At 54.0% G+C, this 27,366-nt stretch overlaps 1 protein-coding gene across 3 annotated transcripts in view; it reads right to left on the minus strand.

Moving 5' to 3' along the window:
* Window positions 1-702: 702 nt before the first annotated feature.
* The window catches only part of SLC5A9 (solute carrier family 5 member 9), a 28,503-nt gene continuing 1,839 nt past the window's right edge, over window positions 703-27,366 (minus strand). Inside the window, exons 1-14 of one of the 3 annotated variants that reach the window (XM_058717454.1) lie at window positions 23,813-23,977; window positions 21,826-21,897; window positions 18,553-18,657; window positions 18,040-18,204; window positions 16,737-16,842; window positions 16,066-16,146; window positions 15,545-15,750; window positions 15,229-15,364; window positions 14,643-14,750; window positions 12,344-12,494; window positions 10,411-10,579; window positions 8,812-9,027; window positions 5,421-5,580; window positions 703-1,904 (exon numbers count right to left, since the gene is read on the minus strand). In XM_058717454.1, coding sequence (XP_058573437.1) covers window positions 1,696-1,904; window positions 5,421-5,580; window positions 8,812-9,027; window positions 10,411-10,579; window positions 12,344-12,494; window positions 14,643-14,750; window positions 15,229-15,364; window positions 15,545-15,750; window positions 16,066-16,146; window positions 16,737-16,842; window positions 18,040-18,204; window positions 18,553-18,657; window positions 21,826-21,897; window positions 23,813-23,953 — 2,025 coding nt within the window. In that variant the 5' untranslated portion in view covers window positions 23,954-23,977 and the 3' untranslated portion in view covers window positions 703-1,695. Of the gene's footprint in view, window positions 1,905-5,420; window positions 9,028-10,410; window positions 10,580-12,343; window positions 12,495-14,642; window positions 14,751-15,228; window positions 15,365-15,544; window positions 15,751-16,065; window positions 16,147-16,736; window positions 16,843-18,039; window positions 18,205-18,552; window positions 18,658-21,825; window positions 21,898-23,812; window positions 24,034-27,366 lie in introns of those variants that run through there. The other 2 variants (XM_058717453.1, XM_058717452.1) reach the window with 2 other exon arrangements.

A 27,366-nucleotide genomic window follows, 5' to 3' on the forward strand; every position in this document is an offset into this window, starting at 1 on the left:
GAGGTGTGGATCCAGACAGGCTCGACAAAACAAAGAGAGGGGACACTGAGGAGAAGGCCTGCAGGATGGGGAGAGTGTGCAGTGAGGAGGGAGTGAGCACCGCAGTGCAGACAGCAGGTTAGAGCCTGGGAGATCTGTGGGGAACCCTCATAACAGGCTGCTGAGGAGCTCGGAAAAAGAGGCATGTTTTCCAATTGTGCTTCTGTGGTTTAGGATTCTTCCCCTCCCCAAGCCTTCAGTATAATCGGTTGCACACAAATCCTTCATGGGAATGGTTTTGGGGAAAATCAAGGGGGAAAGCAGAGTTCCCTGTAAAGTCAGTGGGGAACAATGAGAAAAGCATGGGCAGGTGAGGTGACACGGGTAAAGTCAAAGGGTCAGAGGACACTGAAATTTGGAGCAGATTTGGCAGCAATAAAATCAGCCGTTTAAGCCTCAAAGGACTAGAATTTTAATTGTGGTCAATTATAGTGAGTGGTTAGCATGGAGTGATGATCACAGACAGCACTGGAGAGGGTCCGACGAGAGTAGGGACAGCCTAGACGCAGAGAGAGAAAGAAAGGGACCTTCTCACTGCGTCCTTGGCAATGGGACAGGGCTGTGGTCTCTTTCCAGACACCTGAGACGCAGTGTGTTCACTCCAGCTGAAGGAGGCTCCCCCTCCAGCCTGCTCCCCCAGTCACAACCCAGCCAGCCACCACGCAAAGCCTACCATTTATTGAATGCTGTTACTTTCTGGGTACAAAGTCACTCGGGACATGGCCCTTGGTCCTCGCCCCTTGGAGTACTCAATCTCCTAGGGGAGATAAACATCACAGAACCGTCATCAGTGCCGCCACAGAGGCAGGTCAGAGGACGTGGGAGCAGGAGTGGGATCGTGACCCAGTTTCCGGTCATGGTGTTTTCCAGGGTAGGTGGGTGCCTGGCAGGCAGAAGGAGAGGGGCAGGGGCCCAGGCGCCGTGGCTCCTAGGCCACCCATGCTAGCCCTCTTCAGGGCTTATTCTTTTCAACAAGTCCTGTCTCTCCAGATGGACTTCAAATTCCTCAAGGCCGTGGAGACTCTGCACGTGTTTGGACGTGACAGTGGGAAGGGGCAGAATTTGAGTGGTGCCAAGGAGATTCCTTTGCCCCAGAGCTCCCTGCCCAAAACTCGGTCTGTGGCCAGGCTTACACTCCACCCCGGTCCCTCACTCCTTTGGGGCTGTCAGGGGAAGTAAAGGCCCTCTGGGGTAGTGCCTGCTAGAAACAGATGACTGGGGGTGGGGAACTGGAGAGGGAGGGGAAGGAGACAGGGAGAAAGGAAGAGATATGGGTGAGCAAAGATACACTTGGACTTTTGTAATGTTCTTGCTACCCTTTTTCTTATATCATCCACTCTTTTACACCTTAAAACACATGCATAGTAAAAACTCCTGAATAGACGCACCAAGAGGGTGGAAACTGTGTTTTTGAGGTAGGGATGTAAGGCAGTGTAATGAAAAAAGAGCTCGTTCGAGTCCTGCTGTGTGGCACTGAGCAAACCCAGAGCCCTCTCTGGCCTCCGTTTCTCCACTTGGTGGGTGTGGGGGGGTCTGGTGTCTCCTCCTCGGTGGTCGCCGGTTTCCATGGCAAGATGCGAGGGAAGCCTGTCTCTGAGGCCGCAGGCTTGGGCCCCGTTTCCTCTGCGTCCGCTGGAGGTCTGCGGGTCTGCGAAGTCACGCGAAATAGCCCCAGAGGAAGACGTTGACGGCCAGCAGCAGGACGGCATTGACGTTGCAGACGCGTGTCCAGAGCGGTTCCTCGGCGATGCTGGTCAGCTCCCGCTGGCGCGCGGCCGTCTCCGCGGGGCTCAGCGCCCGCTCTGGGGGCCCGGCCAGCCCGCAGAACCAGTCCCACAGCAGCTGGCCCCAGCGCCTGCGCCGGGCTGAGGACCAGGAGGGCGGGGGCAGGCCAGATGGAGGGAAATGACAAGGGGGTGGGGGGAGGGAGAGCTGGTGAGACACGGAAGAAAGAGGGGCGGGTGGCGCTGGGCCCCTCCTGCGAGCCAACAGGCCGGGCGCCCGGCTGGGACTGGGAGAGAGCTCTGGCTACAGCCCGTCTGGCTACAGTCCCGCCGTCCAGCAGAGCCTCCCAGTGCCGCAGGGTGGGGTACGGGGTGAGGATAACGGGGTCTATCCCCATTCGGAGCACGAGGACAGGCGGGGCAGGATCTGTCCCAGGAGGGCCGGAGAGATCTTCCCGCGCCAGGGCCGCTCTGGCGGGTCTGCCTGAGGTCCCGTGCAACCCCCCTCCGCGTCTCCCAGCGGCAGGCTCTTTTCCTTTCGGATAGGCCTGCCGCAACGCGCGCTTCTTCTCCGGGTTGTTTTGAGCATCGAATGACAATGGACATTTGGTAGCGTTTTAAAAAGTGACTCGTGCTAGAGCAGCAGGGAGAGGCTCTGGAAACCGTAATGTTCTCACCACACGTGAGACTGTGCCCATGCAGACCCCAGCACCAGGGCCGGGTTGCTTTGAGGTTAAAGGGTAGCAGAGTTCATTAAAAACTACGTTCGAAAAGAAGTAATAAAGTATTTTTAAGGGGTTTCCTTTTTGCATTAGCGGATAGCATATTAAAATAAAATTAATATGAAAACCTTTTCACCGAGGTTGAACGGAACCCACATTACTGTCTTAATGACTTTGGTACTTGGTACTTGGTAAGTTCAATGTGACTACAGAGTGTCAGAGATATGAAGACTCCGGATGCCATCTGGTCTGGCTCCCTCCTTGTACGGAGGAGGAGGAGGAGAAAGGCTCAGAGAAAGGAAGGGACTTGCTTAAGGTCATCCGGCGACAAGCTGCACTAAACAGTGCCAGGCATGTGGCATTTCAATTCTACTAGCTTTTATCATTTTACAAGCCCCTCCAAGTACTCTCTTCTGATTCTCAGGGCCCCCCTTAGGGGCAGATGACACACAGGGAGTCACGTGCCGATTCTGAGGCCCAGAGCGCCTGTTACTAGGTGCTCAGCACATCTAACTGTGTCCACAACCTGGCTGTATACACTTCCTTCAGATCTACTCTGCTGTCCTTAACAATTTTTTCATCGTTCTTTTTCTAGGACATAAAATCACACTGCCGTTTTGCTGTTTAACCTGAGGACAGCACAGATGAGCCTTCATGCCTGTGGGCCTTTTGTGAGGGGGAGTCCAGAGTTTGCCTTTATTTTATTTTATTTTATTTTTTTTTTTAATTTTTTTTAACGTTTATTGATTTTTGAGACAGAGAGAGACAGAGCATGAACAGGGGAGGGTCAGAGAGAGAGAGGGAGACACAGAATCTGAAACAGGCTCCAGGCTCTGAGCTGTCAGGACAGAGCCTGATGCGGGGCTCGAACCCACGAACTGCGAGATCGTGACCTGAGCCGAATTCGGATGCTTAACCAACTGAGCCACCTAGGCGCCCCCAGAGTTCGCCTTTAATGGGAAGGAGCGGGAAGCTCCTCCTTAGTCTTTCTGGGGAGCCAGCCCCCAATAGGGAGCAGACATCTCTCTGCTTCTCCAGGGCCGGGCTCTGCCCTGTGGCATGGGGGCCAGCCAGGGGGAGGTGCGACCACCACATGAGTCTGCAGTGCTGGGGGTCAGCCGGGAGGGCACAGGCTGTGCCCTTCCTTCCCAGCTTCTTCCTCTTTGTTCTCTCGCTACCTGCGTCACCTAAAAGAGCCTATGCCTGCTCTGTGCCATACATTTTACAGGGGCCAAGGCTTGCTTCTTGCCATGACTGGGGGAGAAACAGTTTTGAGACCCCACCTGGTGCATGGACCACAAAGCCTGAGAAAGAGGCCAGGGGTTACATTTTGCAGAGCAAAACACACTGGAACTAATGGGGCACCTGATCGGACTTTGAGCTTCAGTGGCGCTTTCTGAAGTAAGCCCTTGTGGGTTTTGACCTTGCAAGTTTGTAAAGGATTACATTCTCCGTTACAGATAGCTTTTATCGTGGACCACTGGCTTTTAATCGCCACAGCTTGGGCAAGAAGATGTGAGTCTTAGCTCTTGGTGGGGTCCTGGAACTTACGATGTCATTAGATCCAGGCATGTGGCTGTTTCTCTAGGAAGGGCCTTAAGCAAAGGTGAAGGGCCTCGAGAAAGGTGGGCACTTTCTCAGGTCTTGGGGGAGCACAGGCCCCCCCCACCCCGAGCCTGGGGAAGGCGAGGGGCCTGAGCAGCACGGTGCCACCAGCCGTTCAGATCCAGCAGCTGGCGCTTTGATGATCTTACCTAGGCTCTCAGCCTAAGTGAGTTATTGAAAGTTTGGACACCAGAGGCTTGGGAGGAACCCCCAAACCCAAAGGGAGAAGGCCGCTGCCGAAGGTACCCCAACTCCACCCAGGTGTTGGGGTTCCCTCTAACTGAGGCGGGAAGTAAATTTAGAACTTACATTTCATTAAATTATTAATTTCTGAGGGCAATAGAATTTGATTTGGGGCTTTTGCTTGCAAACTAATTTTTCTGACTGTAATTTTTCCTTAGGAATTTTATAATTTAGGAAATCTCTCCAATATCATTATATCAGAATGTTTTAACGGCGTTATTTAATCACACTCTAGAAAAGCTATAGCTGCATTATGTCTAAAACAGCTACATTATGTCTTATGCCACCTTTCCACTTTAGATACCGTGCGGCCTTGGAGTAAACCTAACTCAGGTACTGTTCTAACAACTTTGAGAGCCTCCAGAGGGCAAAATTGATATGGCCCATAGCAGGCAGCTCAAGGAGGATGCTCATAGGAATGGTGGTTGGTCTGGAGGGACCTGATGAAGATGGGGAGAACTGTATAGACACATGGCTGCTCTAGTCCCAGGAGGGACAGCCATGCTTCTGTGCGACTAGAGGCAGAATTGCTAAGCTCTATGGGGAATAATGAATAATATGGGTGGGGCACTGTTACTTTGACGTGACTTGTGTTTCCTTCCATTTGGAGGGAACTCAGTGTAACACCCTTTGATTTTCTGACCTGAGGCTCATTCTCCGCAGGGGAGGTGAAGGGACGTCCCTGTTGGTAGGTTTGGGAAGCGCAAAGAGTGCATGCTTGGCTCTATCTCTCCCTCCTCCCTTTTGGCATTGCAGTGCTCACAGGGGCAGGTGGCTGATGGGCTCCTCTGCCTCATGCTGGCCTTCAGTAGAAGGAAGCACACCTCCCATGGATATAAAATGAATCTTTCCACCTGTCATTTATCAGTAACAATAAACGGCAATATTTTGGCTCTCATCTGCCTTCTTGTTTGTCTTCTCAAATGGTTTAATAGCCATGTAGGAAGGGAAGGTGACTTTTTTGGCATCCCTCAGAGACCCCATCCCCTATGACTCCCAAAATGTGGGTCTTTGGGGATCCATAACATGGCATCTGTCCCCATTGATCCTCTGCGGCGTGTGCCCCCCAGCAGACCCCCCAGCCTACCTCTGTGCTGGTCTTGGTCCTGGCTGGAGTTCTCTGTCTCTGCGCCTCCTGGAGGGCATGCCCCAGATGGCATCTCTGAGGTCCCTGGTGTGCCCTCCGGGGCCTCCTTCTCCCACTCAGAGTGGGGATGGCTCCGTGTCCACCACGTCAGGCGAGCGAGCTGGAGAGAAAGAAAACACCGCTTGAGTCGGTTACTTTTGAGGGGCAGTCTCACTGTGGGAAAAGACAACCCCCTTCAAGGAGGCCGGCAAAGCAGTGAGGAGCTCGAGGAACAGGCACAGGGCCGAGTCAGGAGGCCTTGCTCCAGCCGAATGCTCTGTCTTTGAAAATCTGCACCCCTGAGCACCTGTTCCAGGCTCCATGCTTGGAAACTTGGAGGAAAGAAGCTGGACAGTAAGGCAGGTGCCACATGGCAAAAGGCTTCCAAGATCAGGCTGTGGAGTTGATACTTGTAAATAGAAACTCGTAGGCAATGGAGAGTCACTGCAGACTTCAGACAAAGGGAAAAGACTCTAAGTTGTGGAATTTAGGAAGATCTCTTGGAGGGGTTCCCGGGGGGCTCAGTTGGTCAAACATCTGACTTCGTCTCAGGTCATGATCTCACAGTTCATGAGTTCGAGCCCCGCATTTGGCTCTGTGCTGACAGTGCAGAGCCTGGCGCCTGCTTGGGATTCTGTGTCTCCCTGTCTCTCTGCCCCTCCCCCACTCGTGCTCTGTCTCTCAAAAATAAATAAACATAAAAAAAAAAAAGATCTCTCAGAGTGAATCAAAGGGATCCTGCCTGGAGGCTGCTGGAAAAGCAGAGCAAGACGTACAGAGCCTCTGGGATAGATGGAGGGGGCAGTCTTTGGGATGTTGAGGAGGAAGACCCACAGGCCTTGGTGACTGATTGAATGAGCCGGGCGAGGAATCCGCAGACATGGCTCTCAGGTTCCTGCCGTGGGCCATCAGATGGGTGGTGGGCGAGCTGGAGGACTCTGCCTAGAGACTGCCAGCAGAGCCCACCTCCACAGGGTGGAGGTGTCCAGGTGAGGAGAAGCACACCTGTGTCGCGTGGACAGCCCTGGTGGCTTGACCTCTCCTCCCTATCTGGAGGCTTGGCAGAACGCACAGCAAGTCCTCTGGCTGATATCAGTTGGACCCAACCGTGACTGAGCTCTGGACGGCCTCCTTTCCAAACAGCCTTTTTTTGTAGCCAGGCAGCTCTTGGTTCCATATTGACCCAGGTATCCCCTGCCCCGCCCCAGATTCCTACAAATATGTATAGCGGTGCAGGGTGAGAGGCCGTCTTCTGGGGCTCTTCCTGCCAGCGTCTAACTACGCCTCTGCATGGTCATGAGAGCCTGGGCTGCGTCTTCCCTTGTAAGTACATCTTCATAAATGTTACTTCAGACTTACACCGTGTGTCATTGAGCAGTATATGGGCGGTGTCACTTCATGTCATGGGAGACAGTTGGATTTGGGGTTTGAATCTTTGGCTAGCGACAGAAAATTGAGTTTTGTCTTCATGTAGAGGGTGGTTGAATCCACGGACACGGATAAGATAACTCAGAGACAGTGTGGGGAGAAGGGTTATAGGCCATATTTGGGTTCCTAAGGAACCCTGACATTTGAGACCACAAAGAAGGCAGAAGAGCAGAGGGTGGAAAGACAATACTGGAGAGGAATATGTCACGGAAGTGAACGGAAGAGAGCCCTTCAGGAGGCAGGGGGTGGTCAGCGGTGTCTGGTTCTCAGAGCTCACTGAGGATGAAGATGAGGATGTGACCAGTACTTTCTGCAACAAGAAGGTTATTGGGGTCTTGGAGAGAGCAGTTGCAGTGGGAAGGTGGGACACCAGACTGGATGAGACGTATACAAGAAGTGGAAAGTAAGGCTGGGGTGGAGACCCCTGTGCACGGTGTCCTGGTGAGGAGCAGGGCGGGGGGCAGGGGAGGCAGCCGTAATTAGGGAAGGGAGGGGATTTTCAAGTGTGAGACATCTCAGTGTGGGGCTGAGAGAGCAGACAATGGAGAAGAAGCTGAAGATTCAGGCAGTGAAGAGAGACCATTTCTGGAGTGAGCCACCAGAGAAATTGGTCTCTCTTGGCTCCTCGGTAGGAATTAATGGTACCAAGGGTATAAAGTCGTTTTGCAAACTCTAAAGCACCATACAGGTCAGAGATGTTATTCATAACTTCCACCCAATGTTTCAGGGACTAACTTCTGGCATGGGCTCTGTTATTTTGGGGCTGAATTGTGTCCCTCCTTCAAATTGATATGTTAAAGTCCTAACCCCCAGGACTTCAGAATGTGACTATACATGGAGAGAAGGCCTTTAAAGAGGTAATTAAGGTTAAATGAAGACAATAGAGTGGCCCTAATCCAACATGACTGGTGTCCCTATAAGAAGGGGAGACTAGGGGGCGTGTCTGGGTGGCTCAGTTAACTGTCCCACTCTTGGTTTCAGCTCAGGTCATGATCTTGCAGTTTGTGAGTTCGAGCCCCACATAGGACTCTGTGCTGATGGTGGGGAGCCTGCTTGGGATTCTCTGTCTCTCCCTCTCTCTCTCTGCCCCACCCCTGCTTGTGCTCTCTCTCTCTTTCTCAAAATGAAAAATAAACTTTAAAAACAAAAGAAGGGGAGACAAGGGCGCAGACGGGCACAAGGAAAGAGAGGGTGAGGACAGAGAGGAGAAGGCAGGCATCCGCAAGCCAAGGACAAGGGGCCTCAGAGCAAACAGCCCTACAGACACCTTGACCTCAGACTTCTCACCTCCAGAACTGTGAGGACATACATTTCTGTTGTTTCACCCCCCAGATTGTGGTTTCGTGTCATGGCAGCCGGAGCCAATACTCTTTTGCTCTAATGAAGAAAGGTTTCAAAAGACAGCTTCAAAGTCTGAAGACTGGCAAATCTGTGAGCACAGGAGTGGTGAGGACTCGCTCTGGTGGACTCCCCTCATTTACCTGTGTCTCAACTGGCCAATGAATCCCTACTCTTTCTTCTAGGGCCAGCTCAAAGTGACCTTGTCACGGAACCCGATGCAGCCCCCAGGGGTGACAGCCCCTCCTGTCCTCGGCCCCTCCCTTTGAGCTTGGTCCTTCTTCACTCCCTTGTGGTAGAGTAACTGCGTGTGCTGGTGCCTGTCCCCGACACTTGCTGGCAGGCCCCATTCATCTTGGTAACCCTGGCACAGAGCCCGGCACACAGTAGGTGCTCATTGAGTAAATTTCCCATTGAATGAATTACTTTTCGCATGGGAATTGCTAACCCAATGAGCTCCTCCTCCCAAGGACTCTGTGTGGCTGCAGAGGAGACAACCCAATGGAGTAAAACTTGGCGGTAGAATTTCAGACACTGGGGGTAGGGAGAACATTTCGTGGGGCCCCAGGACAAGCACTCCACTTGCCTTCTCCTCAGGGATGGGGGTGGTACAGAGGCTGACAGTGACGATGACGATGGCAGTGAGCCCACAGAGCAGGAGTGCAAAGTAGAGGTAGTGAAAGTCCTTCAGCACGGCCGGCCTCCGGTCTGCCTCCCCGCAGGCTGGGGCTGGGTATGAGAACTCCAGGATCATGCGCAGAAGCCCCACTGCCAGGCCAAACATGAGGCCCCAGAAGGCTCCCTATGGAGAGAGGGTAGACACGGGCAGGGGTGAGGTCCAGCTGCAAGGCCCTAGGAAGCTAAAAGCCACTGGGTTGTTAGGGTGTTTGCAGGTCTGCCTTAGTGAGCTCCCCATTAATGCTGAGGCTTTGTCTGAACTCAAAGACGGGCAGAGTGGTGCACTGGGAAGGGCACAGGCTCCAGAGTCAGACACACTAGGATTTGGATCCTGGCTCCATTCCAGAACGATCAAAGCGGTGACTCAACCTATTGGCTTGTAGTTTTTGTGTGTGCAATGATAAGAGAAATTGATACTCTGTATAGATGCTTAGTATTCAACTAGAATGGAATATGCTTTTGTAATAAGCAAGGAAAACCAGGATCCCCCATCCTGATTTTCTGTTATAATAAATTAAAAAATCAGAATAGAGCTCTTCCTGTTTTGCTTTTTAAAAAGAAAAGCCCCAGCACCTCCCCTGTCTTGTTTATAACACCAGTTGACCTAACCTATACCTGTTTGCCATATGTATTTTAAAAAATGAGATGCTGATCCTGATTTCAAGAATTCTGGGATGAGCAAAACACTCAGAATTCAACCAAGCCCTGCTGTGCGCCATGGTTATCAGCAGGGAGATTCGACCTCTGGAAACAGTAGACAGATTGCTGGGTACTCCCCCGGGAGAGGGGTTTCTGAGGTCTCCTTTGCAATGACTTTGAGCTGTCATGTGGCTCCTGCAGAGGCTGTCCATGACATCCCTTAGCCCCAGTGGAGTTGGGCCCCTCTTTTCTATCTGGGGTGGGGGAGGGGTTCCTGGGACTTCTAGCTCCTCCAGGCTGTCAGCTTTCAGCAGCTTCATGAACGGCATGCCTGCACGGTCCTCCCCAGGTCCGCACTTTGCTTCATTGCTGTTATATTGCCTACATACAGAACCTTATGGTGTCAGAGAGGAAACAGACTCCAGAGGTCCTCCAGTCTGACTTGGGCTTTCACACACACCATGCTACGTGTCTGGAACACTCTTCTCTTCCCCATCAATCCTTCGGCCTAGGCTCAGATGTCACTTCTGACCCCCTCCCAGGCATCCCATAAGTTAGGTGCCCCTGATCTCTACTCTCACAGCAGTTATTATATTTCGTTATTATTTCTTATTGAATCACCTTTTCTCCCATCTGGCAGGGATGATTCCCATCCTTGTAAATCATTGCATCTGGGAGCCCCCATAATAGGATCGATGAATGTTTGTTGAGGGAATGAATGAATCAAGACCTGATGGATGGGGAGATGGAAGCCTGAATGGGGCAGTGGGTATGTCTAATATGTCACAGAGAGACCCTGGATTAAGGACAGATCAGGTCTCTGGCCCTTCTGGTGTACTGGGAGAGACAGGTGTCCTGCTGCACTCACAGGCTCTGTGACCCTCTTGCAGAAGATGGCCAGGAGGAAGAGGGCAGTGATAGGCGGGGCCAGGTAGCTGGTGACAGACTGGATGTAGTCGAAGAGCTGCCCACTGTTGGAGCTTTGGATGATGGGGATCCAGAGGATGCTGATGACAACCAGGAACACCACAAACAGTCTGCAGGGAGGACACAGGGCACCGTGAGGCGTGCTCAGGGTGGCTGAGCATGGGGTGGGGGGAAAGTGATGCAAAGGAACCAGGAAAGGGGAAGGGAGGGGGATGCATGGGAACAAAATTAGAGAATGCTATGAGACCAGAAATGCCAAGGTTCTGGAAATGCAGACTGTTAAAATCCCAGAATATCAGAATTCCAGAATCCAAGAAACCCAGGAGTTTTGAGTTGGATGTCTTTAAAGTCATAAAGCCCACCTGCTCTTCAGGAAGGAATCCACACCTTTCACAGCACCACCCACCTCAGTAAATGTCCTCTGGTCTTGGCTTGGGATGCCTTTCCTTCTCTTCTGCATTCAAACCCTGTGCAAGAGAACCCTCTTCTCCAGGATGGCTTTAACTTCAGGGACTTTTCCCTTCTTTGGGCTCCTCAAGATCTAACCCCTGCACCCTTACACTGGCATTTAGCTCATAACAGGTACTCCACCTTCTTCTCCTGACTCCCCTTCAAATGATCCTGGCTCAGGCTCAAGTTCCCTAATGCACTCCCTTCGGATTTTGTGTGAAAACAGTGAAAAAACGTTTCTTGGATAGGCTGAGTGCAATAATGCGTGTAGCCAGGAGATGGCGCCCAAACCCCACTGATGGATGAAATAAATGGCAGTGAAACTGGGCTGTGAGGGAGCTCAAAGGACGCTTCTTTGGAAATGTCTCTGCACACCTGTCCTCTCCTCTCCCTTCCCTCGCACATTTTCTCTCTCAGGCCCCACTAGAGCGGCAGCTACCACAGTCAACAGGTAGATCCTTAGATGCTCAGGTGCTGTGCACAGGGCTGGGGGCAGAGTGAGCAGGTGCTAGGGCTCCATTAGGCAGCAGTGGACTGAAGGCTTCCTGGTGGAAGGAGCAGTGTGTGCAAAGGCAGGAGATGGAAGAGAGCAAGTTATCGAAACTCAAGTACCGCCTACCAAAAGGGAAGAATAAACATGGTAGTCCAGAAACCTGAGTCACAGAGCCTTAAATTAGGAAGCAAAGATTTCAGACAGTGCCCCTGTGTAAACCAGTAACCTGTGTAAACACAGTAACCCTGTGTAAACTACAAGCCCAGGGAGGAAAAGAAAATAAGCCACCAAGTGATACTTTGAAAAGCATAAAATCAAAACCAACAAGAGAAAGTTCAAATACTTCAGCTTGGTGTGTAAGGCTCTGCATCCTTTGGAGACAGCCTTCCTAGGGTCATCTCCCTGGAGGCAGGCCCCCACGCCGCATCATGAGACCGTGAGCAGCCCTCAGGGCAGGGCAGGGCAGGGCACGATGTCCCTGGGTGCCCAGCACCAGGTGTGATGCAAGGGGGATGGGCGGGGCGGGGGGGGGGGTCCAATGGAGAAAATTAACAGGCTTTCTGTTATCCTGGAATACGGCCCAGAGCCGATCCTGAAGCTCCTGGGGGTGAGCTACTTGCTAACTTCCGTCCACTCACACAGCTCACCTTTCCCTTCTTAAATGCCTTGTCAGCTTCTCTCACTCTGTCACTCACTTGCAAGAGAAAGTTGAACACACAGGGAAGAGATTTTTTTTCCTCCTTACTCTGGAGGAGGAGCGTCCAGAGCTGGCGGGGGACTAACCTGAGGTCATGTAGGGATCTGACGCTAGAACCAGGTGCTCGGACTCCCCACCCGCAGAATCTCCCCAGGGCAGCCCAGGGCACGGAGAGGGGCGGGGGAGGGGGTGCCTGCAGGGAGGGGGGGAGCTCCGGAAGGGGGTGCAGCGCACCTGCCCACCACCATCAGCTCCTGCTCTGTGGCCTTCCTCCGGAAGCGCTGCCACACGTCGATGGCAAACAAGGTGCTGCTGCTGTTGAAGATGGAGGTGAGTGAGCTCATGAGGGCGGCCAGGATCACGGCGATCATCAGGCCCCGCAGACCTGGGGAGAGGCGAGGTCTCCCGTGAAGGCCAGCTCCGCCGGGAGCCATGGAGGCTGCAGCGTCAGGCGGAGCCGGGAGTCTGGGGGTGGTGCTGGCCCTGCATGAGGTCCCCCTCCATGCAGATAAGGAGTCCAGGAAAACCAGGGGCCGGCTTCTGGATAAGCTCTGCCTTCGCCCCGCTCTGCCCTCTGCCCTGCTCTATGGCCTTGGGCGAGCCATCCCATCCACCCTGCCCAGTGCCAGCTCCCTTATCTGCATCCCTAAGAGCCGTGCGGCTAAGTGGTCCTTCAGGTTCTCTGCAGCTTTGACGTCTCAGTCTGGGCGTCAGAGCCTGGAGACACTTGGTTAGTGGGCCCCTGATGGGGAGGAGGGTGACGGTTAATAATTGAGTGTTTTCAGTTTTTGTTCTTTTTCACCGACACTGAGGTGCCAGGTTAAAGCCCTCGCCTGGGACAGGTGGCCCTGGGAAGCCCTGGATTTGTTTCCTGGTTCTGCAAGTAACCAGGTGTGTGATCTTTGAACTCGTTCCTTCCTTTCTGGGCCTGTTCTGCCCCCTGTGGCAGGAGAGGGTGGATCCCGTTGCTATCTGAGGTCTCTATGACTCAAATTACCAAGATTCTGGAAACATGACTACTCATGTTTCCCTGGGGAGATGACTCTCCCTCAGCCCTGCCTCAGCCCTCTTTCCTCTCAGTCCAAATACTTCACCACCTCCTGGAGGTCTCCCTGAAAGACTCAAAATGTTCCAAACAAACCTAGGCCAGCACCTTCCAGCACCTTCTTCCAGGGCCTGTTGTTTCTTTCTTTGGTTAATAATATCCAATCTCCATACCAGATGCTCAGTTATCCTAGACCCCCCTCTTCTGCTCCCCTCCCACCCTATGTCCCTCAATCAGCCCCTCTGTGGAGGCCCCGTCCCACCAGCTCCACTATTTCTTTCATTCATTCCCTTTTTTCTTTTTCTTTCTCTTTTTGTTTTTATGAGCCGGAGGTGCAGAAGAAGAGAGACAGAGGAATCCCAAACAGGCTCCATGCTCAGCACAGAGCCCAATACGGGGCTCAATCTCACAACCAGGGGATCATGACCTAAGCCAAAACCAAGAGTGGGACACTTAACCGACTGAGCCGCCCGGGTGCCCCAATTCATTTCTTGTTCTACTGAAGGGAAGGGGTAGCCCAACTCAAGGACTTCCCTCTATAAACCTGGCTCTTTTCCTATGTCTCCACTCTCAATGTCATCGTAAACCCCGGACCTGGAGGCCTCCCTGGATCCCTCTTTCTCATCCCTCAAACATGATCAGTCATCAAATCCTGCCGCCTCTACCTCACAAATATCTTTTAAAACCCTTTCTGTCCATCTCTGAAACCACTGACCTGGTCTACACCACTATCACCCCTCACCCGGGCCACTGCAAACCCCTTGTTAACTGTCTCTCTGCCTCCCCTTAAGCTGAACCCTCCGTGCAGATGGTCCCCCTCACGTGCTCTGGCCTAAAACCCAGCGTAAAGGCTCTGCTCCATGGTGAGGCATGGCCACGGCTTCCTCTCCAAGGCTATCCATTCCTCCGGCATGTGCATCACACAGGTGACTCTACTTCGGTTCAGACTTCAGCTCAGACTTCATGCTCTCTCTCAGCCCAGGGCCTTTGCACACACAGCCCCTCCTCCCCTGAATGACATTTCCCACACCCGTCTGGCTTTGTCTGCCTAAGATGTTCCTCAGGATTCAGCTCCATTTCCTCTCCTCCAGAAAACCTTCTCTGACATTCCCAGGTGGAGCCAGGTGCCTCCTTAGGGCTTCCTCGGTGCTGCTGTGTCCCCACCCTGGTGACATAGTATTGTACCCTCTGTGAGCCTGGGTGTCCTGGAGATGGCATGAAGCCTCAGACTAGGGGCCTGCCTTTTATCCCTGCCTCTCCAGGATTAGAGCCAGAATGGGTGCCTTACAGATGTTTGTGAAAAGTGTCTGTGTGTGTGTGTGTGTGTGTGTATGTGTGTGTGTATTGGGGAAGGAAGTGTGGAGGTGAAAATTTTTTTATTCCCTCTTTGCATCCGTGTCCACGTTTAGTGCAATCCCTCCTGGGCACTGGGGATTGGAGGAACCTGGGGCATGGAGTGAAGGGTGGTGTGGGGGAGACAGGACTCACCAACAGGCATGAGGGCTACGACCAGCTTGGGGTAGGCGATGTTGGAACACCCCACGCGGGCCCCGCAGATGCTTTGGCAAACTTCAGGGTCTACACAGCCCACCTCATCTATAGAAGAGTGATGGCCGTTAGGGGCGAGTCAACCTGTGTGTGCCTTCTTGGTTCGGCCCAATGTTTGCTTTCCAACCCTACAGGGACGTGTTTACTGGTGACGCTGGCAGGAATCAGCATCTGTTGTAGAGGCCAGAGGGTCAAGGGGCAGGTAGATGTCTGGGTACGATGATTTAGCTGTCGCCGGTAAATTCCTTGACCATATACTACCCTGCAAAGCCTGGTAGACTCCTTTGCATTTTAGGCCTTACATCTTGATAAAGGGCAAACATCCTCGGAAGGCACCAAGAATGCCTTCATTGTTCTTTCCCTTATGAAAGGAAAGTAGGATTTTAAAATGATATTCAGATACAAATTTCTTCTACTGAAATACTTATTGTATGTGTGGCCCACAAAGCCTAACGCACTTCCGATGTGTTCTTAATAGAACTAGCATGTGACCCCTCCCCCCAGTGCAACATTGCCCAGCTCTTACCTGGGTACAGGGCCCGGCTGATCATGCCAGGCATGACGATGAAGAACATGGGCAGGATCTTCAGGTACCCCCCCAGCACCGAGCCTCCCTTAGCGTGGGACAGATTCTTGGCAGACAGAGACCTCTGCACAATGACCTGAAAAGGGAGCAGTGGAGGCGTGCCACTTAGGTCAGGTGGGGCTCAGCTCAGCCATAGGCGAGCCCTGAGGTAGTCCCGGAATGAGTCCCAACACTCTGTGCACCTAGACGCGTGGTTTTCCCACAGGGAGCCACCCCAGTGTGTGATGGTCCGGGCCAAGCTTGTCTGGGGCATCACCTGGTCCGTGCACCAGCACCAGGTGGCCAGCACCGTGAGCCCAAAAATGAGGCCTGGCCAAGGAATGTCCCCGCTCACAGGGTCCCGGAGCATATGGAAGGCATCAGATCGGGGGAGATGGCAGGTGGTATTGGGGACTGTGGCATTAGGGATGGCCTGTCTGTACCGTTGCTCCAGGCCTGGGTACCAGCCCACCTCCTGAAAGCCTATGGAGAGAGACCACAGTGAGCGACACAGCTCCGAGACCCCAGTGGACCTGTCACATGCCCCCACCCCACCTCCTAGTCCCATGTGGAGCCCCGGGGCTTGGAACTGGTATGCAACTTGGGAATGAGGGAGGGATGTGGGGTGTATTGAGAAGTTCGCTCTTTGGCAGTCCCACCCTGGAAATGGGGGTAGGGAGGTGGGGAACATGACCCTGTGTTCTGGAAAGTTCCAGTCACAGCATGGAGGTGAAAGCCCAAGACAAATCGGAGAGCAATTTTGATGTGATGGTGGGTATATTCAGGTCTCTACCTTACCTAGAAACATGAGGACCAGGGCGCCCCCCACCATGATCACCGTCTGCAGAGCATCTGTGTAGATCACGGCCGTGAGACCTCCTGGGGACCCAAGGAGAGGGCTCATCAGTCAGCACCAACAAGGGGTTCCTCTCTGGCTGCCCGCCCTGTGCTTGGCCACACTGGGGAGACCAGACAAGACATGGAGTCCTCTTAGTAGGTCGATTCTAGCCGCCTGCCTTCCCCCCACAGGCTGGTGCCAGCCACTGGCACTCAAATCTAGCTCTTTCTCTCCCCAGTGGCCCTTGGGTACCGCAGCTGCACCTCCCTCCTTTGTTCTTGTTGTTTTTAATACCCCAAGACTATTCCTCTGCTGGGCTGATAGTTCTACCAGGAATACTCCCTCCCTCCCCACCAAACACCGTTTAAATTCCCTATATTTGCAAACTGACTTAGCCACAAGCCAGGAACCCAGGTGCCCAGGCCTATGGGGGGTGCTCTGGAGGAGACAGAGGAAGGCAGGCTGGTGGCTTTGTCTGGAGCAGTCCACAGCCACACTACTCCTGGTGACAGTCCCCTAGTCACGCTCCTGCTCACTGTAGCATCCCGAGGTGACCCCCCTCCACCTCTCCCTGTCTCTCTGTCTCTGCTCCAGGCACCTGCACCCCAATGCGACCCGCCCTCGGCCTTACCTGCAATGGTGTAGACAGCTGTCACCACCAGAAGCATCGCCGTGGAGAGGTATAGGTTCCAGCCCAAGGCTATCTGGATGAACAGAGCTCCAGAGAAGATGTCAGTCTGCAGAGAGCCGGGACCCAGGAGTCCAGGTCACCTGAGGCCCTTGCTGTGGCCACCAGGGTATGATGCCTCCTGCTCAGCCATACCAAGTGCTGTCAGCCCTCATCACATAATGAGGCTGAGCCTAAAGTGCCATGCTGAGGAGAATGGGCTTGGCCTCGAGGATGCTGAGGAGCCGTGGAGATTTTCAGGCAGAGGAGCACCGCATAAAACTTTGAAACCGAGAGCAATGAGGTCTGGCGGCACTGATGGGATAATCTGTGGGCCGTGATGGCAGGGGGGAAGGAATGAAGAGAAGACAGAGGAGAGGAAGTGGGGAGCAGGGGTTGGAGAAGAGAGAGCAGGCACCCAGAGGCCCTTTTTTCCCTAGCAGAGCAGAGGCCCGCCCAGCTGCCAGGGGGCCCACGCTGACCGGACAGGCAGGAGCCCCAGGACAGATGACCGCACTTCTGGAGGCTCTGCATGTTTGGGTTTATTACAGAACCCGGCTGACCAGACAACATGCTGACTTAGGCTTGTTTTCCAGCATTGGTGGACAAGTGGCTGTACCATTTTTCCCATCTCTCGACCTGGCAACTCGTGGACTCAGTCCCCTTCAGTGCCTGCTTGCTGATCCCATTGCATGGCTGTTTCATGAACCCATCCCAGGGCTACAACAGGACGGAGTGCCAGGACGCCTGGACCGGGTCACAGGACCCAAACTTTAGTTCAGTCCCACAGCTCTATTCTGTGTGGACATGGGCGAACCATCTGCCCTAGGTTTGTTTTCGGAGTGTAGGTCAGAGGAGGAGGAATAAGGATCTTTTGAACAGTGACATGTAGGCAACAAATTCATGGTGCTTAATGGAGGATCAATTAATGGAGAGAGAAATGAATGAATGCACTCTAGATTAGGAATTATTTAAAGAGAGTCACTGTCATTTACTTAACAGGTACTTCTCATTCATCTGTGTGTGCATTGAAGGTATGTGGATTCATGCTTCCTCCATTCCTCCCTTCTATCTATCTATCTATCTATCTATCAATTATCTATCTATCTATCTATCATCTATCTACCTATCTATCATCTATCTATCATCATCCATCCATCCATCCATCCATCCATCCATCCATCCATCCCTACATCCAGCAACAAGCCACGACTCAAGCTCAGCATTTTCAGGGAGACAAGATGGCCACATTGCGGTGGGTACTCACTGAAATCTTGGTGAAGATGTAGAGGATGAGAGACAGGACAGACATGTACACCTGGATCCTCTGGCCCCCGAATCGCTTCTTCAGGTACTGTGGCATTGTGACCACACCAGCAGCAATGTACACGGGGACAAAGATCCAGCCCAGGGCCAGAAGGAGCCAGGTTGCCTGGGAGAGTGGGGAGAACAAGAACAAGAGACATCTACCCATGTCCTAGATGCACATGGAAGGACAGCCTCCTGTGCACGTCACGCTGTGAGGGAGCATCGAACTGGGAGGCAAGGGACCTGGGACCTGATTTTAGTGCTGTGTGACCTCTGATGAGTCCCTCTGCCTTTTCCAGGTCCTGGTTTCCTCATCTGTGAAATGGGTTCTCGATTTACCATACAGCTTCTCCAAGCACCTCTGAGGTTCCTCTCAGCACTAAAGCCAGGGGTGGGGTGGGGTGTGGGGTGTGGGGTGTGGGACGTTCAGACCCTCGTTATCTCTGAGAAGCCTCCAGACCAGCCTCCTTACATTCCATTCGAAGCCCCCAACAGCAAGGCCTCCGGCAGCTCCTGTCCCAGCCAGGCCGATGAACAAGCCACTGCCCACATTGCTGGACATCAGAGAGGCTCCAATCTGCAAGGCACAAGTGAGGTCAAAGGTCGGGGTCAATTTTAATCCAAATCAATCTACAGCCAGGACCGTGAGCTTCAGAAGCTGTGAATAGAGCAGGGCCTGGGTCAGGAAATCAGAGGGAGGAGAGGAAGGGAGGGAGCAAAGGGGAGAAGGGAGGGAGCTGACGTTTATTGGGTACCTACTGTATGTGGGCACAGTGTGAGGCATTTCATAGGCACTAATGCACTTAATCTTCATAAACATTTCAAGGGATAGGTTTAATCTTTTCAATTTACAGAGGAATGAAATAATGTTAGGAAAAATGAAGCCGCTGGCTCCAGGTCACCCAGTGAGTGAGTGGCCAAGTGGGAAAGAAGGGAAGCCATGGGAAACAGCATCCATGCAGGGAGAACAAGGCCCTGCACTGGGACCACCCATCTAGGGGCCTCCAGAGGCAAGGATGCTGAGAGGAGGGGGGGAGGTCCCCATGAGAGGGACTGGGGGAGGCCCTCTGCCACCCAGTGCCTCCAGCACCAGGCCAGGTAGAGGGAGGAGCTGAGGGGCTGAGCACAGGCTGGGCCAGCCTCGGAGTTGAGATCATTTTTCCCCAGGAGATAGCAATAGACACAATAATATAACTCTGATGCAATAGACATAATCTGATGCAATAGACACAATAAGGACGACATCATAGCGGTTAGTACATACACAGCATTGCCAAGTGCCAGGCACTGGTCTAAATATGTTAACTTGGGGCACCTGGGTGGCTCAGTCGGTTAAGTATCTGACTCTTGGTTTGGGCTCAGGTCATGATCTCACGGTTCATGAGCTCAAGCCCTGCTCTGGGCTCTGGCTGACTGTGTGAAGCCTTCTTGGGATTCTCTCACCCTCTCTTTGCCCCTCTTCTGCTCTCTCTCTCTCTCTCTCTTTCTCTCAACATCTATATATATACACACACACAAACTAACTCAACCCTCACCACAGCCCTATGTGGTAGGTCCTATTATTATCCCTATTTTACTGAGGAGGAAACCAAGGCACAGATAAATGACTTGCCCAAGTTCCAGAACTAGTAAACAACAGAACTTTTGAACCCTGGTTGTCTGGCTCCAGTAATTAGTGCATGATTGTTGCTGGGCACCTAATAAGCACTCATTAGTGTTATCTTTTATTATTTGATGGGATCCTTCACTGGACGGGAAAGGGGCAGAGGGAGGGGCTCCGGGGCCTGGGCAGAGGCAGGACGGGGACGGAGGTGAAGAGCTGTGCTCCAGCCTTGCGCCCTGTGTGACTTTAACGAAATCACTCCCTCTGGCAAGTCTTCAGATTCCTCACCTGTAAAATGTGGGGACTCACCTGCTCCCACTCACTGACTGTTCTAGCGGTGCTGGGTGATAGAAAGTGAGAAGGAAGGAAAGGTACTGAGACATTCAGAAAACAGCTGAGCAGCACGAGGGCACAAAGATTCTCATGCTGAAGCCACTCCGTGCTGCCGCACACACATGCACACACACACACATGCACACACACTCAGGCGGTCCTGGGGACGCTGGCAGGGCTGTTGGGGAGTGCCTGGCCAGAGCATGGAACACTGGGTCTACTCCCTCACCGGGAGCAGCGAGGTGCCTCAGCCCCACTCAGCCCAGGGCTCCCAGCTCATGACTGGAGGAGTCATCAGTCAACAAGGTTGGCAGGGGGACCAGACGGGCCCGTCGGGGACAAGGATGCTGTTACTCTTTCTGCTCTTGGTTTCCCAGCCACACACTCTGCTCAGGCCACAGAGAGGGGAGTGAGGCACTTCTCAGGACTGGCCTGGTAGGGAAGGGTGCAAAGCAATGGGACCTGCGTAACAGATGCCCAGACACACAGACACACGGGCTCGTGTCACAAACAGGACCAAGCAGAGCAGGTTGTGCGTCCAGCCGCAGGCAGAAGCCCTGCCCCACTGAGGCTCGTGGGAGGCAGGGGTCGTCTCTACACCCTGCTCGTCTGGAGGACACCCTCCTCCTGCTCAGAGGCCTCGGGTTTCCTCACACTTACAGTGAGACACAGTTTCACACGGAGCAGGGAGATGTCCTCTCTGCAGGACTGGACGGGCACCCGGCCGCCCCTAGCCACTCTCCTGGATGGACCAGAGAGGCCCTCTGTCCTGCTTCTTGTCCCTCTTACAGACTCATCTCCAGGGCTGTGATGGGGGTGGGGGAGGGTGGGTACCAACTGAACAGAGTGCCCTTCCGTCTGTTGAGGTGATGGCTGGCAGGGACCAGTCACTGTCCCTGTGAGCTTCCAGCCCCTCGCCCCTCACACTCCTGGGGATTTGTGCTAGAGGCATGAGAGCTCCTTGCCCCTACCTCCTCCTGTTCCAGATACTTGAACCTTCCAGAGAGCTCGGTCAATGTCCAGGGCCCCCTCTACTCTTCAATGAGTCTGTCACCAGTGCAGGCAAGAAGAGTGGTGAGAACGAAGACAGGCTGTAGGGACGGCTGGTGGCGTGTGAGAGCATGCACTCGTGTGCCATGCGTGTGAGCTGCGCGTGCCCAGGTGTGCACACAGCCTCAGCTACCAGGGGGGCTGACAACTCCACGCTGCCTTTTCTAGGCAGGGCTCACCTCCCTCCATCGTGTTGCAGGAATAGGGAGTTAGTTTTGAGGAACGAGAGAAACAAGTGAGGTGGCCTGAGGGGGGAGATGGGGCTCACAAAAGTGTCGGGATCGATTCCCTGAGGATGCTGGGGATTGGACCTTTGTGACCCCCCCCCCCACTTCACTCCTCTACAGTACTAAGCAGATGTGTCTGCTTCCCATGAAAGTCTTTGCTAATCCCACCTCCCCTGAGGCCAGAGGCTTCCTGCACGTGCTCACAGCCCCTCTGTGTCCCCCAGCTCAGCATTCATCCTGTTTTCTGTGAGTCTGTCTGCCCAGCTAATCTGAGCTTCTCCAGGATGGGAACATTCTAGATTATTTCTGTAGGTGCAGTGTCCAGCCTAGGGTATGCACTTAAGAGGCACTTATCGGGGTGGGGGGGGCGCATTAATTAGCAAGGTCTCTCGGGTTATAGGGTGACTTTGGGCCACAGAGAAGGAGCCCAGAGCCAGGAAACTTATCTGGGGGGCTGCTGCCTTGGTCCAGACAAGAGAAGACAAGACGAGGATCCAATGGTGGGAGGAGACAGGGGGGAAGATCAACTCACCGGCCACCAGGTCATGGACCTCCCCGCCAGGAAATAGCCCCCGATGGTCCCTCGGCTTGCGCGAATGGACGACTGGAAAGGAAGGGGAGAGAGATGAAGGTTTCCTGAGCTCCTCCACCTCTGCCCCACCTCAGCTCCCCATTCCTGGGTGCAGGCACTGGGGTGACACAGAGCAGGAGAACTGAGACCGGCAGTTTCACAGGTTTTATTCTACGTGCCTATGAGAGGGTCACAGCCTCTCTCTGGGCCTCACCGTTCATCCCCTGGGCTGGTGCAGAGAGCAAAAGGGCCGACAGAGATTAAAGCCTTCATGAACAGCACGGTACCTGGCAAGGGTGCAAGATTATGGCTATTGTCCCCTGAGCCCTCCTTCTGTCCACACTTGTGTCAGGAAGCGATTTGTATCTGATTGAGAGGCTTGCATGGAGGCGCCCTCTCCCTCCTTTCTGCAGGACTCCCACACACTGGGGACAGGGGTACAGAGAGCCCAGGAGCCCCCAGAAGAGGTAGGGCTCTGTCTGGGGGGCTTCTCTTGCCTTGGCCTGAAGTCAAACCATGCTGGGTAAGCCTGTGCAGGACCCCACACAGACCCCTGCCCTGAACTGGTGGGTGGTGGTTTGCAGCCTGTGGGGGTGGGGGGGGGGGAACTGCTCTGAACAACAAAAGGAGAGTGGACATGAAGGAACTTCCTCTGGGGACTAGGGGCTGGCAGCAGGGCAGTGGGCAGGGAAGCGGAAACTGGAAGACTTTATTAAGATGCCAAAGTTAACAGGTCTCTGATTAGGTCTAGAGGTGGGAGAAATACCTGAAGGAGAGGAAGGAAAAAGAGAAATGTGAAAGGAGCCTCTTTGCCCCCAAGGAAAAGTATGCAGTCACTGGGGAGTGATGGGGAGGATAGGGGCTGGTGCTTGTTAAGCCTTTGCTGGAACTTTCCTTGTCACCTCTGGTCTTTGGGCAGGGCCGGATGAGCAGATGGAATCATCTCACAAGTAAGGAAACTGAGGGCTGAAGACAGGGAACAGCTCATCCCAAGTCACTGAGGACTGGTTCTTTTCCTCCCAGGAGCCAACAATCAGCTGCTTGCCCATTTCTCCTTCACACCAGCTTGGGAAGCAGGGGCTGTTCACCCTGCTTTGCAGATAAGGAAACTGAGGCCCAGAGAATGTTCCTGAGCTTGCCACAGTACCAGCTGGGACTGGAACCATTGTCCCCTGCCTCCAGAATGTGGCCGCGGCCGTGATAATAGCCACGTGTATTGTTGCCAGCTGAGTGCCAGCCTCTGCCGGATGCTTAAATGTGTCCTTTTGCTCAAAGGTCATGACCACTCTACAGCATAGGCTTTATTATTCTCACTGTCTGGATGAGAATACTGAGACTCACAGATCGTTCTCATGTGCCCAGGGCCCTGTGGCTCTAACAGTCAGAGTTGGGATCTGAACTCAGAGCTCCCTGACCTCTCAGAGCCTGGCCCCTTTTCCCGGCACCGAGGCTCAGGTGAACAATGGAGAACAGAAGGAACTTTGGACTCACCTGGCTCCCTTCCCATGAGCATTTGAACCCCAGCTCCGTTAGAAAGCCCTACTCCTTGCCAAGACACCCAGTAGTGGAGGGTGGATAGGCCGCGAGTAGAGCGTCCCCATAACTGGCGATGGTGGCATGGGGAGGAGGGCAGGAGTGGGGCTCGGGCTGCCAGGTATGGGTGAGGCCAAAGGCAGCAGATGCATAGAGACAGGGAGCTGGGAGATGGGGGTCCCAGCCTGGACTGCCTCAGCTTGCTGTGTGCCCTCAGGCAAGTCACATTCCTCTCTGGGCCTCAGTCTGCCCATCTATAAAGAAGGGGTTGGAGAGAATGACTCCTAAAGACCTCTCCATCTCAGCCTGTGCTTTCCTGATCCCTTTCCCCCTGCCCACCCTGCCCCCAGCTCCACGACCAGCCAGAAGTGACACCCTGCGCCTGCCTCCCCCGCCAGGCCCCAAACCTACTCACCCAGATCCCCACGCCAATGACAAAGACAAAGTAGACGACCAGGACCCCTATGTCATAGGCGTGCAGGCTGACTCCGGAGCCCAGCGCTGAGCGTGGAGCTGTCACTGTCCTGACCCCACTTCCTGAAGTTCCAGGCCCCATCGCTGCCAGCACCACACTCCTCTGTTAGAGTCGCTCACCACCCCACTGGACTTTGAGGCGCTCCTGGCTTCGTTCCTTTCCTGTAATGATTAAACAGCCCCAAGGGCCATTAGCTGCTGAGAAAGCTCTGAGCCCCACTGGCATGGAAAGTCCTGGTCCCCTTTTCTCCTAGCTGCCACCCCATCCTCTGCAGGACTCTCTCGCTTTCCCTGCCCCCAGTACACGCACACATACACACACACACACACACACACGTGCACACACTCATGCACACCGTGTATACTCCCACCCCTGAGAAGAGCAGGAGGAGGAAAGGAGAGTTGTAGAATTCAGCAGCTGGGAGGGACTTCAGAAGTTGAGATATTTAAGCTCTGGCTTATGTGGAGGGGAAACTGAGGCCCAGGGAGGGAAGGGTCATACGGGCAAGAAAGGTGGAGCTGGGCCTGGAGTCCAGGTTTCTTAGGAGTGAGTTCAATGCAATTTTCCTTGCTCCCGGTGGGAGGGGGACAAGGGAGGAGAAGGGGAAGGGGTCTGCTGCTACCTGGGCAAAGCTTCCATTGTCAAGTGCTCCCACCTCCAATCCCCGACCTCCTTTTTTTTTTTTTTTTACAGTATAGGAAACTGAGTCCCGAGAAGAGACATGTTTATTCCAAGCCACAAAGTGGGGCCGGAATTCACACTCCTGCCCTGTGCTGTGACAGATGAGTGATCCTGGGAAGGACACGGAGCACGCCGGATCCAGGGAAGACCAGCTGCCCCAGGGCCCAGACAGCCTGCTAGTCCCAGCAGCCCAGCCCACTGAGCTGCAGAGTGACCATGGACAGGTCACTGACTCCGGACCTGGGGTCCCGTCAGCGTGGCCTATACCCTGCCCACCTCGCAGGGCCAGTGAGTGCCGGTCCTCCTATCCTCCCCTCTGGAAGTTACCCTCAGGGTTCCACTGCCCACACGCCCTGTCCCCCAGCCCCATCCTCACAGACGCCCGATGCCAAGCCCTCACCCTGCACATTTTACCTAACCTAAACCAGCAGGCTGGGCCCATAGCAGCCATCCCTCTGATGCATCTGAGACCCATCTGTTAGCCAGCCAGACATCTTAGCAGCCCAGAGCCAAGAGAGTGCCAGGAAGGAAGTGAGAGAGGTTTTGAAACCTTCAGAATAGACGCTGTGAAGCTTATACATGAAGGCCACCCGCTGACGCATCGGTGAGCCCCAGATCCCCCACTCAGGGCCTGTCTTGTTTTGCTTCGCCTAGAGTGTTATTTTGTGCTGCAGCTCACAGCAAATTAAAAACAACAACTTAACAGTGGGAGAGAGACTGCCAGAGGCGTGCAGGGCATTGCAGGGCCATGGGGGGCAGAGGGGGACGGCCACTGATGGGCGCACAGCACATGGGCGTCCTGATAACCAGGGAAAGTGGAAAGGATGACGTAAGAGAGGCCAAATTAGAGCGAACAACCTAGGAATCAGGCTCCATCAATTCTCAGCCAAGGGCATTCCTGAACGGCAGCTGAGGATTCATATGCAAAGCAATGACCCAGAGTCACTGAGGAAAGATCGCACTGTGCCCATTATGGATTTTCTACTTAGCATGGATTATGAAATCCAGACAGGAAGAGTTTCATCCAAAATGGTTTGACATTTGAGGCAGGTGCTGGCAGGCCAGGAGGAGGCCCCACTTATGCAGGAAATCCTCTCGGAGAACCCCCGAGACGGAGGATGTGGTGGTGTTGTGGTTCTTACAGTAAGTGCACACCTGTTCTGCACCTGGCTCTGGGGGCCCCTGGGAGGCCGACCAGCGTGCCGCCAGGCTGGCCGGAAAACAGCCGGGCACACGGGACAGGCGCCTTCAGCACAAGGCATGTCAAGATTCACCCCCCTCCCTCTGAGCCGCAGAGTTCCGGGAAGGAACCACCGAGTCCAGTTGGGGAGGCGGGGCGGGCTCTCCGGGGAAGCGCAGCAGAAGCATAGCAGGCCGAGAGGGTGGAGAGAAACCAAACAAGCTGGCCTGGCAGCCAACCCTGGCAGGGTGGGAGCTGCAGGGACAGTGTTTACATGAAGATACAAGTGTTGAATAACAGCGTCGGACAGTGCAGTTTCTGAGGAGTATCTGAACCGAGGCTGCGTTTTCAGAGTTACAGCAGCGGCAGGGACTGTGTGGCCGAGTTTCAGTTGGGGGCGACAGAAGAACTATATCCCCCTGGACCAGCTGTTTAGGTCAGTTGCTTCACAAGGTTGCTTTTAGGGTCCGGCTCCCTGCGTTCTCTTTATTCCGTGTGTGTGTGTGTGTGTGTGTGTGTGTAGTTTGCAGTAGGTAGACCAGGAACCTCACTCCTGGCATTCACAGCCGGCGTCTCCCTTAGGCTTTAGGCTGTGCCGTCGCTGAAGACTCTGGAAACCAGGGTTCTGCTTCGACTCCTGGGGCCAGCTACTTCTCTAGCCTTATGGCCTTATCTTCGGAGGTCACCACCCAAAGTGTCAGTTCCCTTGGACAGCTCAACTGTCCCCTCCCTATCCTTGCCATGCTATGTTTGCGTGGCCCTTCGCCAACCTCCTGCCACTCCGCTCATGTCCAGCCATGCACAGGGCCTGTGCCCGTGGCCTCTCTACCCTCAAGCTCCTCACTGGCAGACTGTCCACAACTATCACGGTGTCCAGGTTGTCCCACAGGCAGCCTGCTCATGTGAAGGCTCTTCCTCCCCTCGTGCCCTCAGAGTTTGGGTCGGAATCCTTGCTGCTGCAGGTAACCGGATGTGCTTCCTGGAAGGGCCACGCTGCCCCTCGTCCCCAGGTCTCCTATGTGCCGGGTGCTCCCCCACCATCCTTTCCCCGAAGACTTCGCTGACTCCCTAGCCTGCGGAGTGTCCCCAAACCCAACCTGTCCCCCCCATTCATCTCACTGATGTGGGCTTACTAGATGTGAGCCCCTCAAGGGATCTGGGTACCTCATTCCCATTCATGTCCCTAACGAGCGACTGGCACCAAGTCCGTGCTTAAAGAGCGGAGAATGGTTTTCATAGACTGTGTTTGGGTGAGAGGCACAGTGGGCAGTGAGCGGAAGCAGACAGGTTCTCCAGGCAGAGGGAGGCAGGAACATGGCAGGGGAGTATAAGCAGGTGTGGGGTGTTCGGGGAACGGCTTATTGTGGCTGGGCTGCAGCCTAGGGTCTGGAGGGAGAATGTGGGCAAGGGGCATGAGAAGAAAGGGAGTGGTGAGACTGGCATTCTAGAAAATCCCTCTGGGGGTCAGTGTGGGGGCTAGATGAGGATGAGGAAGCTGGCACAAGAGATAAGGTGGAGACTGGCATCTAGTTAGAAGGATGGAGAGGAAAGGGTCCTGGCTGCGTTCTTACCCAACTGGGAAGCATGTGGACCTTTGTGGCTTTCTCTCCCGTGGGGTCCCTGCCCCAACCAC

Source organism: Neofelis nebulosa, chromosome 2 (assembly GCF_028018385.1).
Source record: "Neofelis nebulosa isolate mNeoNeb1 chromosome 2, mNeoNeb1.pri, whole genome shotgun sequence".
Lineage (NCBI taxonomy): Eukaryota > Metazoa > Chordata > Mammalia > Carnivora > Felidae > Neofelis > Neofelis nebulosa.